The sequence below is a fragment of the Naegleria gruberi genome, assembly GCF_000004985.1.
Source record: "Naegleria gruberi genomic scaffold NAEGRscaffold_39, whole genome shotgun sequence".
In the NCBI taxonomy this organism is placed as follows: domain Eukaryota; phylum Heterolobosea; class Eutetramitea; order Acrasida; family Naegleriidae; genus Naegleria; species Naegleria gruberi.
The window spans coordinates 236,023-247,207 of NW_003163288.1; the positions used below are offsets into that span (position 1 = coordinate 236,023).

At 34.4% G+C, this 11,185-nt stretch overlaps 5 protein-coding genes across 5 annotated transcripts; 3 read left to right on the plus strand and 2 right to left on the minus strand.

Annotated features, from left to right (window-relative positions):
- Nucleotides 1-830, minus strand: NAEGRDRAFT_70306 (uncharacterized protein; the record flags this gene model as incomplete). The annotated part of the gene is made up of 2 exons (XM_002674600.1): nt 1-204; nt 261-830. The coding sequence occupies 2 exons, from the start codon at nt 828-830 to the stop codon at nt 1-3; spliced, it is 774 nt and encodes a 257-aa protein (XP_002674646.1).
- A 976-nt stretch (nt 831-1,806) lies between these two features.
- NAEGRDRAFT_70307 (uncharacterized protein) lies at nt 1,807-3,140 on the minus strand (the record flags this gene model as incomplete). The annotated part of the gene is made up of 2 exons (XM_002674601.1): nt 1,807-2,745; nt 2,919-3,140. 2 exons carry the CDS (start codon nt 3,138-3,140, stop codon nt 1,807-1,809), a joined length of 1,161 nt encoding a protein of 386 aa, XP_002674647.1.
- A 241-nt stretch (nt 3,141-3,381) lies between these two features.
- Nucleotides 3,382-4,389, plus strand: NAEGRDRAFT_70308 (uncharacterized protein; the record flags this gene model as incomplete). The annotated part of the gene is made up of 1 exon (XM_002674522.1): nt 3,382-4,389. One exon carries the CDS (start codon nt 3,382-3,384, stop codon nt 4,387-4,389), a length of 1,008 nt encoding a protein of 335 aa, XP_002674568.1.
- A 95-nt stretch (nt 4,390-4,484) lies between these two features.
- On the plus strand, nt 4,485-7,122 carry NAEGRDRAFT_70309 (uncharacterized protein; the record flags this gene model as incomplete). The annotated part of the gene is made up of 2 exons (XM_002674523.1): nt 4,485-5,059; nt 5,103-7,122. The coding sequence occupies 2 exons, from the start codon at nt 4,485-4,487 to the stop codon at nt 7,120-7,122; spliced, it is 2,595 nt and encodes an 864-aa protein (XP_002674569.1).
- A 516-nt stretch (nt 7,123-7,638) lies between these two features.
- On the plus strand, nt 7,639-11,026 carry NAEGRDRAFT_70310 (uncharacterized protein; the record flags this gene model as incomplete). Its single annotated transcript, XM_002674524.1, has 3 exons — nt 7,639-10,150; nt 10,195-10,937; nt 10,970-11,026. 3 exons carry the CDS (start codon nt 7,639-7,641, stop codon nt 11,024-11,026), a joined length of 3,312 nt encoding a protein of 1,103 aa, XP_002674570.1.
- Between the last annotated feature and the right edge of the window lie 159 nt (nt 11,027-11,185).

The following is an 11,185-nucleotide window of genomic DNA, read 5'->3' on the forward strand; positions in this document are numbered from 1 at the left end:
TCAAAACGTTTGTTTGAATGTAAAATTTAAAATGGAGAGAGTAACTTGGTCCAAATCTCTTGCGGAATCCAAATTTTCATCATTTAACAAGTAACTCAACTTGCTCTTTTCACTTGTTGGCACGTCCAAATCAATATCTTGGGTTATGGATCCACATTGTCCAGGCCAACGCCCAATTCCAAGCTCATAGTATCTTCTTTTCAGCTTTAATGATTAAAATTTAATGTTAGGAATTCAAAAATAAAATTTTTTGTACATACTGTACTCAAAGAAACACCAAGACAATTTGCAGCCGTAGATTGTGGTAAAGCCATCACTCGAATTAATTCAAAAACTGGAATCTTAATCTTAGACTTCTTCTTAGAATCTGGTGTATATTTGGATTTGTGGGTGGAGGAGGAAGTAATCTTTGCATGCTTTTTGTTAATACTACTCTTCTTTGTCTTGTTTGGTTTGGAAATGGAGGAAGTGGATGTGATAGAGTTCTTTCTTGATTGTCTGTGACTTTGGTCATGAGTGGAAGAGGATGAATTGGAAGAAGGAGAGAAAGAGCTGTCTGAATCATCGTGTTGGGAACTGGAGGAAGAGATTGGAGAATGGATGGTAGATTTAGATTCATGAACTGTCGATGTTGGTTGACACATTACTCTAATTGCAGCTGGAGAAGGAGGTGAAATATTCTTCAAATGAGTACTGTTACTCGTTGTAGAAGTTGTGGAAGTTGTCATTTCAAAGTGATGATGATCTTGTATTGTTGTTGATAGAGAGTTGTCTTTTTGATGATGATAGAATGTTTCAGTGGCTGGTCTATTCTTCAAATAATTTAACATTTTAAGGTAGTGATGGTTGTGTGTTACCTCGTTACGAGATTATATTTTGTTACTTGGTTGGGTATTAATTGCAATGGCTCATTCAAAAGTTTTTGCGTTCTGCTTGCAATCTAGTGAGAGAGAGGAATTTCTGGTTGAACTGCAGCTAGAAATGGTCTTGTTTTTTTTGTCTTATTGTTGCGAAACAGTGTGTGAGTTGGAGGTTATATTTAAGAGAGAGGGATCATCTCACCTCATCGTTCTGCTGCTCACATTAAAATTGATCGACGACAACAACAGTGGTGCAATAACTGCGCTAATGGCGATCATCAATGTTGCAACTTCTCCGAATCCCTCAATGCAAATCCTATTTGTTCAATTAATCGCGAGCATCAGCATAAAAGCACAAAATATCAAGCATTTGAATTTGACCGCCGCCTCTAATTGGCTCAAGGCAGTTGAATGGTCGTTCTTCCAAATAATGTGTCTTCATTTGAGCTTCAGTTGATACATTGTAGTTTCATTATTGTATTAGAAACGAGAGAATCGTAGATGAGATGATGATAAAAGACTCCTTCAGTTTGAATATTTGAATTAGTTTCAACTGCATTTCTGTTGGAAAGGAATTGCATTGCCGTATTTCCATTCTTATATTTTGTGAATGTGCTCATCAGGATGCAATAGATAACCAAGGAAAATCCAAACAAACGGGTTGATTAATTGAAATTAATACTCACTCATAGGATGGCTGGAATTTTTGGCGCAACTAAAGGGCTTTTGGAAACCCGAAAAAAAACGTCCTCGCAGTGCTCTCTAAATACGTTAGTTCATCCGCACAATTCAAAATACCATCTAATAATTTTAAAGCAGAACTACAACAATGTTCCAAGCAGGCAGCTTGAAACCTTAACCATGTATCGATCCTATTGAGGTAAGGGAACTTTGAGTTCATTGAATTACTATAAGGTGGTCATAAACACCACAAACCATGGTTTATTTACTTTCTAGTTGGTTTCCTAGTATTGTGTGAACTCGTTTTCTTCGAGGAAGGAGCCACACTAGTTGATTCTACCTTAGATTGGAATGAGCATAGAGTGGCAAACATCTCTCGGTAATCCTGTTCCTTCTTCAAGCCTAGCTCTACAACATTATTCTTCAAATCATTGACAGTCATATTCTTCTCAATGTATTCCTTAATCAACTCGATTGTGAACTTCTTCAATTCACTATCGGTAAGGTCATTGTCTGAGAGTTCTTCAGCAATTTGAGAAAGTTGTGCATTCGATTCAATGGTACATTCGTGCCATGTCTTATTTTTGAGCTGTTTGTGGAGCTCAGAAACACTCATTACAGTATTCACAGATTCCTTGATCTTTTTACATTCTTCAATAAACTTTTCTTCACTCTTTTGTTTTTGTGTTTGTTTCTTGAATTGAGATACAAGTGATGTCTTTTCATGTGAAGTCTTTTCTAATTTTTCCATTAGAACACATTGGTTTTGTTTCATGGTTTGATATTCACTTTCAACCTTCTTGTAATGTTTGTGAGCTTTCTTTTGTTGCTTCTTGGTTGCCATTAATTCACGTTTCAAAGCAGTGAGTTCAAGTTTCAGATCACAATTTTCATTCAATAGCTTTTCAATTTGCTTTTGTGTATCAATTGACAAGGTTTCCTTGACAGTAGTTTTCTTCATGACATTTGGATGTTCAACAGCTTGATTTTCCTTATTGGACATCTTTTCAGGTTGAGATGTAGGAGTATTTGTTGTAGTTATTGGGGGAGTAATTGCGCTAGTTTGAGTAGTTATTGGAGGTGTTGATGTTGTTGGGAAGTTTACATGTTTGTTGGCAACTGTAGATGGGATGGGTTTCTTCAAAATTGGTTTTGGAGACTTTTCTGTCTTTTTACCAATTGGTTGTTGATGCATAGAGTCAATCTATCAATTTCAAATGATATCATTCACCAAAGAAAATTCCGAAATATTGCACAGATAATATTAACATGACACACAACAGAAGAAGAGGATCCACAACCACGGTCGGATAAGGATCATATTACAATAATCATCATCACACAATATTCCATCATTATTAATTTAAATATACATACCTCCCTCATCAAATCATCCATAGAATCATCTCTTAAAATTGAATAATCATCACTGTCCACACTACTCGTTGGTGATGGTGGACAATTTTCTGTATCGGTCTTGTCTAGGATGGATTGTTCAAGGAGTTGATCTTCAGGCTCCAAGCCAGAAGAATCAACTTGTGTATTATTGTTTTGAGCAATGTCAAACCCGGCAAAGTCCTCAACAGATCTTGTACTCATATTTTTTTATGTGATTTTTTGTTTGGTGAATTTAAAACTGATGAAATTGGCGCCAACTTTAAAACGTAACGACTTTTTAAAAACCTTCACATCTATCATCAAAAGATTTTTAATTCAACACAAAGAAAATGATTACTTTAGGAATGCAATCGGGTACTTGATAATAATCAAACAATCAAGGTTCACCTTCCTATTAATTTATTAATCGTCATACAATGAACTTGTTATGAAATTTGTCAAGATGAAAAAAATACAACAAACAAAGAGGAAGAGAGAAGATATTGTTCTCGATTTATCCAATGTTTCTCCCAATGGTAAATGGTGGACCGCTCCGAACATTGTTCATCTCGTATTAAAATATTTACCAGTTAAAGATATGATCCAGGGCAAGACATTGTGTAAGAATTGGTTCAAGGTGATGAATCATCAATTTGTGAGAGAGTATGTGGCTAGTTTCTTGGAGTTGGATGAAGACAACTTGCAAGATCTTGAAGTCATGATGAATACCTTCAAAACAGAGAAGAAAATGGTTTCCTCTTATGAGGCTATCATTGAACAATTGAAAGAATTAGATAATAGTAATGATTATTCTGAGAGTGTAAGATCACTATTGAGTAAATATGAAAAATCTCACAGTTTAGACCTTTTGAAAGAAATCTCAAAATTGACAAAGAAAGAAATCAGAAATCAGAACTCGTTGTCGTTGGAACCACCAAAAATTGTTATTGCTGAAAATGAGTACAATTGTCAAAACTATGGCAGCATTCGGTCTATTCTATTGTCACAAGATTTGAATTCTATTGAGCAATATGGTCTCAATGTCACAACTATTGAAAAGAGTTACTTTATTGTGTTAAGTAATGGTTATCCTATGAAGCTTAATTTTGATTATAAATGTGGAAGATATGATGGTCATTACAAAGTTGAAGTTAATGGAACTAAAGCTATCAGGTTGAAATGGTTTGAGGGTGGATTTGAGGAGAATCATAACTGGGAATTTATCAAATTACTGAAAAAGGGGTTGGATTTCAAGTCAGATACACCAATTGAAGAGGATACGGTATTTCTAACAATACTTTTTGCTTGGTTAATACAGCTTTTCCCAGAGGCAACAAATTATGAAATACCAGACTCATGTTTTGGAGAATCAATTCTTGTCTATTCAGATTTGGGTGAGGATAATAGGCTGTTTGCTGATGATAATTCAGAAAATGAGGAAGGCAGTAACAAGTACGATTCAGATGAGTAAAATATTGGCGCGCTTTTGAAACTTTGCAACCATCCAAAATAAGAAAGTCACAACATACTTTGAAACCCACACAAATATGTTTAGAATAACAAAAAATGAAACAGCTTACTCTGCTATTTATTTGCTTGCTACTTTCTGGTTGTTGTTTCTGCTTTGTGGATCCTTTCAAAATCAACTCTTCATATTATGTAGTTCAATCCTTGTCTGAGTCATCATTCGGAATGACTGCCTATCTGAAACTGTCCAATAACAGTGGTGGACCATACGGAAACGATATAGAAGAGTTAAAAGTCTCTATTCAATACAAATCTTCAAAAGTGTTAAATATCAAGATAACTGACAAGGAAGAAAAAAGATGGCAAGCTTCTCCCTTCGTTCTATCGAAAGAACAATCAAAAGTTTCCTCTATGAGTACAAGTTTAGATTATAGTGTGGAAATGTCACAGGTTGGAGAAGAATTCTACTTTACAATTCTAAGAAAATCCTCAAGTATTCCAATATTCACAACGAAAAGGACTTGGTTTGTATTCAGTGACCAATATATTACATTAGGAACTCAATTATTCTCTTTACCAAATGGAGAACCTCCTTATTTGAGCGGTTTTGGTGAAAGAGTTGATAACATCTTTCTCAATATTACAAATAATGAATTTATAATGTGGAATAATGAGTAAGTTTTTAACCTTTTGGAAAATGTTTCTAAATTTTCAAAGTCATGACAATCAACCACATATGAATCTCTATGGAAGTCATCCATTCTTCCTCTATTCTGGACCAAGCTCTCCATCATTTGGTGTTTTCCTTCTCAATAGTAATGCTATGAGTGTGAGAACTGAATTTAACAATCAAAACAAGTATTTACAATATCAAGTGATTGGTGGCGTTTTGGATTTTTACTTCTTCCTTGGACCTTCTTCGCAAGATGTCATTAAACAATATCATTCAATTATTGGAAAACCATACTTGCCTCCAAAGTTTGCACTTGGATTTCATCAATGTAGATGGGGATACAATAGTTTGGATGAAATTAAGAAAGTAGTTGCTGGATATGAGGCCAATAATTTACCATTGGATGCAATTTGGACAGATATTGATTATATGGACAAGTATAGAGATTTCACATTTGATCCTGATCGTTTTCCAATTCAAGACATGATACAATTTGTTTCTGATTTGCATAAGAAAGGTAAAAAGTATATTCTCATTATCGATCCTGGTATTCCAGTTGTAAATTTGAATCAGGAAAAGTATGAACCTTTAGAATTGGGACTTTCTCTCGATATTTTCATCAAGAATGGCAATAATAATTCCTATGTGAATAGAGATGTCTGGCCTGGCCAATGCTACTTCCCAGATATGACCAACCCCAAATTCAAGGACTATTTCTGGAAGCCACTCATTCACAAATTCCTCTCCACCTTAAATATTGATGGATTGTGGACAGATATGAATGAACCAGCTGTATTGAAAACCTACACACCCAATCAAAATAAGTGGAACTATCCTCCATTCGTACCAAGATCGCCAGCTGTTCACGATCCTAATGAACCTATTTTCCATCGAACTATTGACATGGATTCGAGAATGCACGCCTCAATCCATTACAATGTCCACAATTTATACAGTCATTTGGAGTCAATTGCAACATCAGAAGCTCTACAAGATTTCTATGGAAAGAGATCTTTCGTATTAACTAGAAGTAGCTTTGCTGGAAGTGGATCTCATGTTTCTCATTGGACAGGCGATAATGAGTCAACATACGAAAGCATGAAGAGTTCAATTCCATCAATTGTTATGAATGGAATGTTTGGTTTTTCACATGTTGGATCTGATATTGGTGGATTCTATTTGAACACAACTAAGGAACTTCTTATTAGATGGATGCAATTAGGATCCATGTATCCATTCTCACGTAACCATAATGCACGTGGAACTATTCCTCAAGAGCCATATGCCTTTGATAAGGAAACTACAGACATTTCAAGAAAATTCCTTCAATTAAGATATCAACTTATTCCATATTTGTATACACAAATTGCACTAGTTAGTAGAGATGGAGGTTCAGTTGCAAAACCACTTTCTTTCGTATTTCCAGATGACAGACAGTGTTATCAAATAGAAACTCAACTCATGTTAGGAGATTCCTTAATCATTGCTCCAGCATTAAATCCATCACAGTCAATGGTCAATGCCTACCTTCCTTACAATGCTATTTGGTATGATTACTTGACAGGTAAAAGAATTACCAAAACGGGAGGTCTATATTTCTCATTACCTTCTCCTCTTGATTCAATGCCAATTATCATGAAAGGTGGAAGTATCATTCCTTTACAAACTCCATCGCTTAATACTTTACAACAAGAATTTAATCCATATCAATTGAGAATTGCACTCAATCAAGAACAGCAGGCAAGGGGAGAGTTGTGGCTTGATGATGGTGAAAGTTTGGGAACAATTGAGAAGAAACTTTATACATTACTCAAATATGACATGAAAAATAATGGAAAAGTTTACAAGTTGACTTGTGAAAGGTTAATTGGAGGATATGATGAAAGAAATTTGAGTTTGAATGGAATTACCATCTACGGCATTGAACAACAACAAATTTCGTTCATTTCAATTAATAATCAACCAGTAGATTCGTATAACTTTGATCCTTCGAATGGTTTATTAGAAATTAACAATATTCACTCTGAAATTTCTTCAATTTCTGTAGTTTTACAATTTGCCTAAAAGGATTCCAAATAAAGAGCCCATTGTCAGAACTGCTCATCAATTATCATTGATCTACACCTGTCAATTTCAGTCTTTAAAAAAATTATTATGCATGTTTGGCTTTTTTTGATCCTCTTACTCTCGCTGAGTTTGCTGGTTCGTTTTTCAACGTCGGCCACATCATCAACCACATCACAGTATTCCTCTTCTTCCTTCGTTTCATTTCTTAACAATCGAATATATAATCAAACTAATTATTATCCGAAACGATTTATTCAATTCTCTGAACATGAAACTACTCATGATCATATTAAAAGACAACAATCACAGTTGTCATCATTAGAATCGCCACCATCATCATCTATAAACAAAATTGATTTTAATGACTATAGTTTCCTACTAACTAATAATCAAAACTATACTTCCGATTATCCATATATTTCTCCATTCAATTCCACCTATTCTTTACCACCTTGCTGTACTACCCTAAACGGAAATGAAAATGCCCTATTCGAAACTAAAAAGCTATTAAACATGGCTAAAAACACAAAACGAATTGAAATGGAAAAATGCAGAAATGCAGCACTTGATAGTATATTCGGATTGGATTGTGTTGTCATTGAATTGGAATATATATTGGAGAATTCGACGAGTTCTGAACTGAGGAGGAATTCAGTGAATGGTTCAATGGAAAGTATTCGAAATGAAACTGTTTATTCATCACTTGATGAAATATATCAAGTATTTAAAAGAGATGTGACGATAATTGCTGAGAGAGAAAATCAAAAATCAGCATTTTCGTATAAAAAGATTCCTGAGGGAATTATTTCACTGAGAGTACGTGTCTTGTCAGATATGGTGAACGAGGAAAATTGTACTCTTCAAATGGATATTGGACAAATATTCAATTCATCATCGATTAGAAGACCTATTGCAGATTATAAGGTATTCTTTGAATTGTACAGTGAAAATCAAAGACATGAATTATATTGCAGAGTTAATGTTGATAGTTCTCTGTTTTTTTCAACATTTAGAGGATTGACTTTACGTTTGGTAACACATAATTTGAGTTATTATGCAGAAAGGGTGACATTTCTTAGTGGAGCACTAAATGGAGGATTATTTGCTGTTTATTCACAGGTGGAATTGAGGCAGAATATACTCTTTTCACAAACACGTGTTACTTTATTTGAAGAATTGAATTATTTTGGACAAAATTGGATTCTTCAAAGAGATAATTCAAATAATATTAATGCAATTTTTGTAGATAGTAATATGACAGTGTATTTCGAAGACGTTCTTAAAGGAAGAAATATGTGGTTTCTGAATACAACTTTAGAGATTGATAGTGAGTTTTTGATTGAGGAAGTGAATGAAATTTTGATTCACAAATGTACTATCAAATCGAAAGGAAATACTTCGGATAGAGATTTTGCAAACTTGCAAATATCATTTGCGAATATTGTTGAAATTCATAGTACAGTATTCGAAACAGTAAATGGAAAGACCATTTTAGGAATTGGTGAAAGTATTGATGTCAACCTCATTGATACACATTTCACTGATCATAGAAATGAAGCTGGCTCTCTAATTTACATGAAGAATCTAAGAAATTTGGTGATTTCCAAATCTCATTTTTTGAGGAATTGGGTTGGTTCAAGTGTTCTCTTCCTCAGTAACATAATTGCGGGTTTTATTAGTGATTGTAGATTTGAAGAAAATGAATCTGTTATATCAAATGGTATAATCTTCGTTCAATCTGCTGGATCTTTCAAAAGGGTGCTGATTAGCTCATCTATTTTTATTAGAAACAGAGCGTATGATCGTGGAGGATGCATTCATGCCTCTGATACTTCAGTTCACGTTCACTTTAGTGAATTTCGTGAAAATTATGCTCCTTCAGGAAGTGCTATCTATGCACAAGAAACAGAGCTCTCAATTGAAAGCTGCAATTTTATTGATAATTATTCAGAGATGAGTGGTGGAGCTATTTTTATTAATGGCAATTTCAGTAGTGTTAATTCAAACTTTTACAATAACTCTGTGAATTTGAAATCAAATTATCCATGCACGTCATATTGCAGTGGAAGTGGAGGAGCCATTTCGTATGCATCTACAGAATTAGATACAATTCAGCTCTTTCTTGTTGATTCCAAATTCGAGAATAATAGTGCTATTAGAGGTGGAGCTCTCTCTATCAAGTACCTATCCAATACTCCAAAAATTACTTGGGAATCCGTCAAGATTTATAATAATTATGCCAAATCTGGAGGTGGAATATTTTTCTTTGAATTGATTGACAACAAAATTCTATCATCCACATTCGAAAGAAATAGAGCTGACTTTTATGGAAATGACATGGCTTCTTCCACTAGGTCAATTGAGTGGAATATTATGGGAAAATCACCAAATTCTCAAATAAGTGTGTTCCCAGGGCAGACTTTTTCCCTCAAGACATTTACTAAGGATTATTTCGGAGCTAATATTGGAGATTTGTGGGAGTATTATATTTTGACTGTGAATGATACACGATTTAATTTAAAAAAACCCACTCAAACTAATCGAAATGACACCATTGAGGGTTTGTTCATTTACAGTACAAAGATTCAAACTGAGCCAACATATATTCGGTTGTGGATTGATTTTTCACAATCCTTTAGTTATTTGGATATTCTAGTTAAGGGGTGTCCTGAGAATTATGAATTGATTTCTGCTAATTATGGATCAGAAAATTCCTATATTTGTCAAGCTGTGCCAAGTGTAACTGTTATTATTATAACAGTTGTTGTTTCTTCATTTGTTGCATTTTCAGTCTTTGTTATTGTTTCTACAATTTTGGGATATGCCATTTTCAGATTAACAAAAAAGCTCTTATATTGGAAAGAAAGAATTAAGGTGGAGAAGGATGTAGAAAAGAGACTATTCGAAAGTGGAATAAGGTGTACGAAAGAGGAAATCAAAGCATCAGGCGAGTATAGTCTTGCAAGAAAAAATGTTTTCATTATTGGTCTTGATCAGGTTCACATTGAAAAGAAAATTGGAGAAGGTAAGTGTATCATTCAACGCATGTTTCTAATAACCTATTATTAGGAGGAGCTGGTTTCGTTTACAAAGGAAAGTGGAATCACAACACAGTTGCCATCAAATGTCTAAGAGTGGAGGGATCAGAAAGCGAATTTCTCAGTGATGAAATTGAGAGAGAGGCAACCCATTTGTCTAAACTCAGACATCCGAATGTACTCATGTTCTACGGTATTTCTGTAACTCCACAAAAACACTATTTGATTATTGAATATTTGGAAAAGGGAAGTTTGGAAAATTTAATAATTGAAAGTAGGAAACATTCATTATTGAATTTGGAAATGAAATTGTCAATCCTAATTGACATTGCATGTGGAATGGAATATTTACACTCTTCACATATTATTCATCGTGATCTCAAGAGTGGCAATGTTCTCCTTGACGCCAACAATGTTGCAAAGGTTTGTGACTTTGGATTGAGTAAGATCATGTCCAATTCATGTCAACATTCAACTATTGCTAATGTGGGCACGATTTATTTCATGGCCGTGGAATTATTTTCTGAAAAACTGAGCTCCTCCACTGTCATTACACCAGCCATTGACGTTTATAGTTTTGGAATTATTATGCATGAGCTCTTTTTCGAGGAACGTCCCTACAATCTCTCAAAGAATAGCAAATTATTAATGTGGAAGAATGAGCAAGAGACAATCACATCTCCATTCGCAATGCTACCAAGAATTATCAAAGGAGAAAGACCCTTCATTCCATTTGAGGATGATTATAGTATGGATGAGTATTTGCAAATGGCTGTACCTGAATATCGTCGAATGAATAATTCTAGTTTGGTGTCCTTGATCAAGATGGAAAAGTACAGACAAGTTGTAACAGATTATATTGAACTAATGACCAAGTGTTGGAGTGGAGAGCCAACAGCTCGTCCCAATTTCACAACTGTCAATGAAACTCTCCAATCTATGAAACGTAAATTGAAAGAAATTGGAAAACATGACGAGCAAGTAAGTGGTTACAAAAAGTTGGTGGACGTAGAACTGGAAAT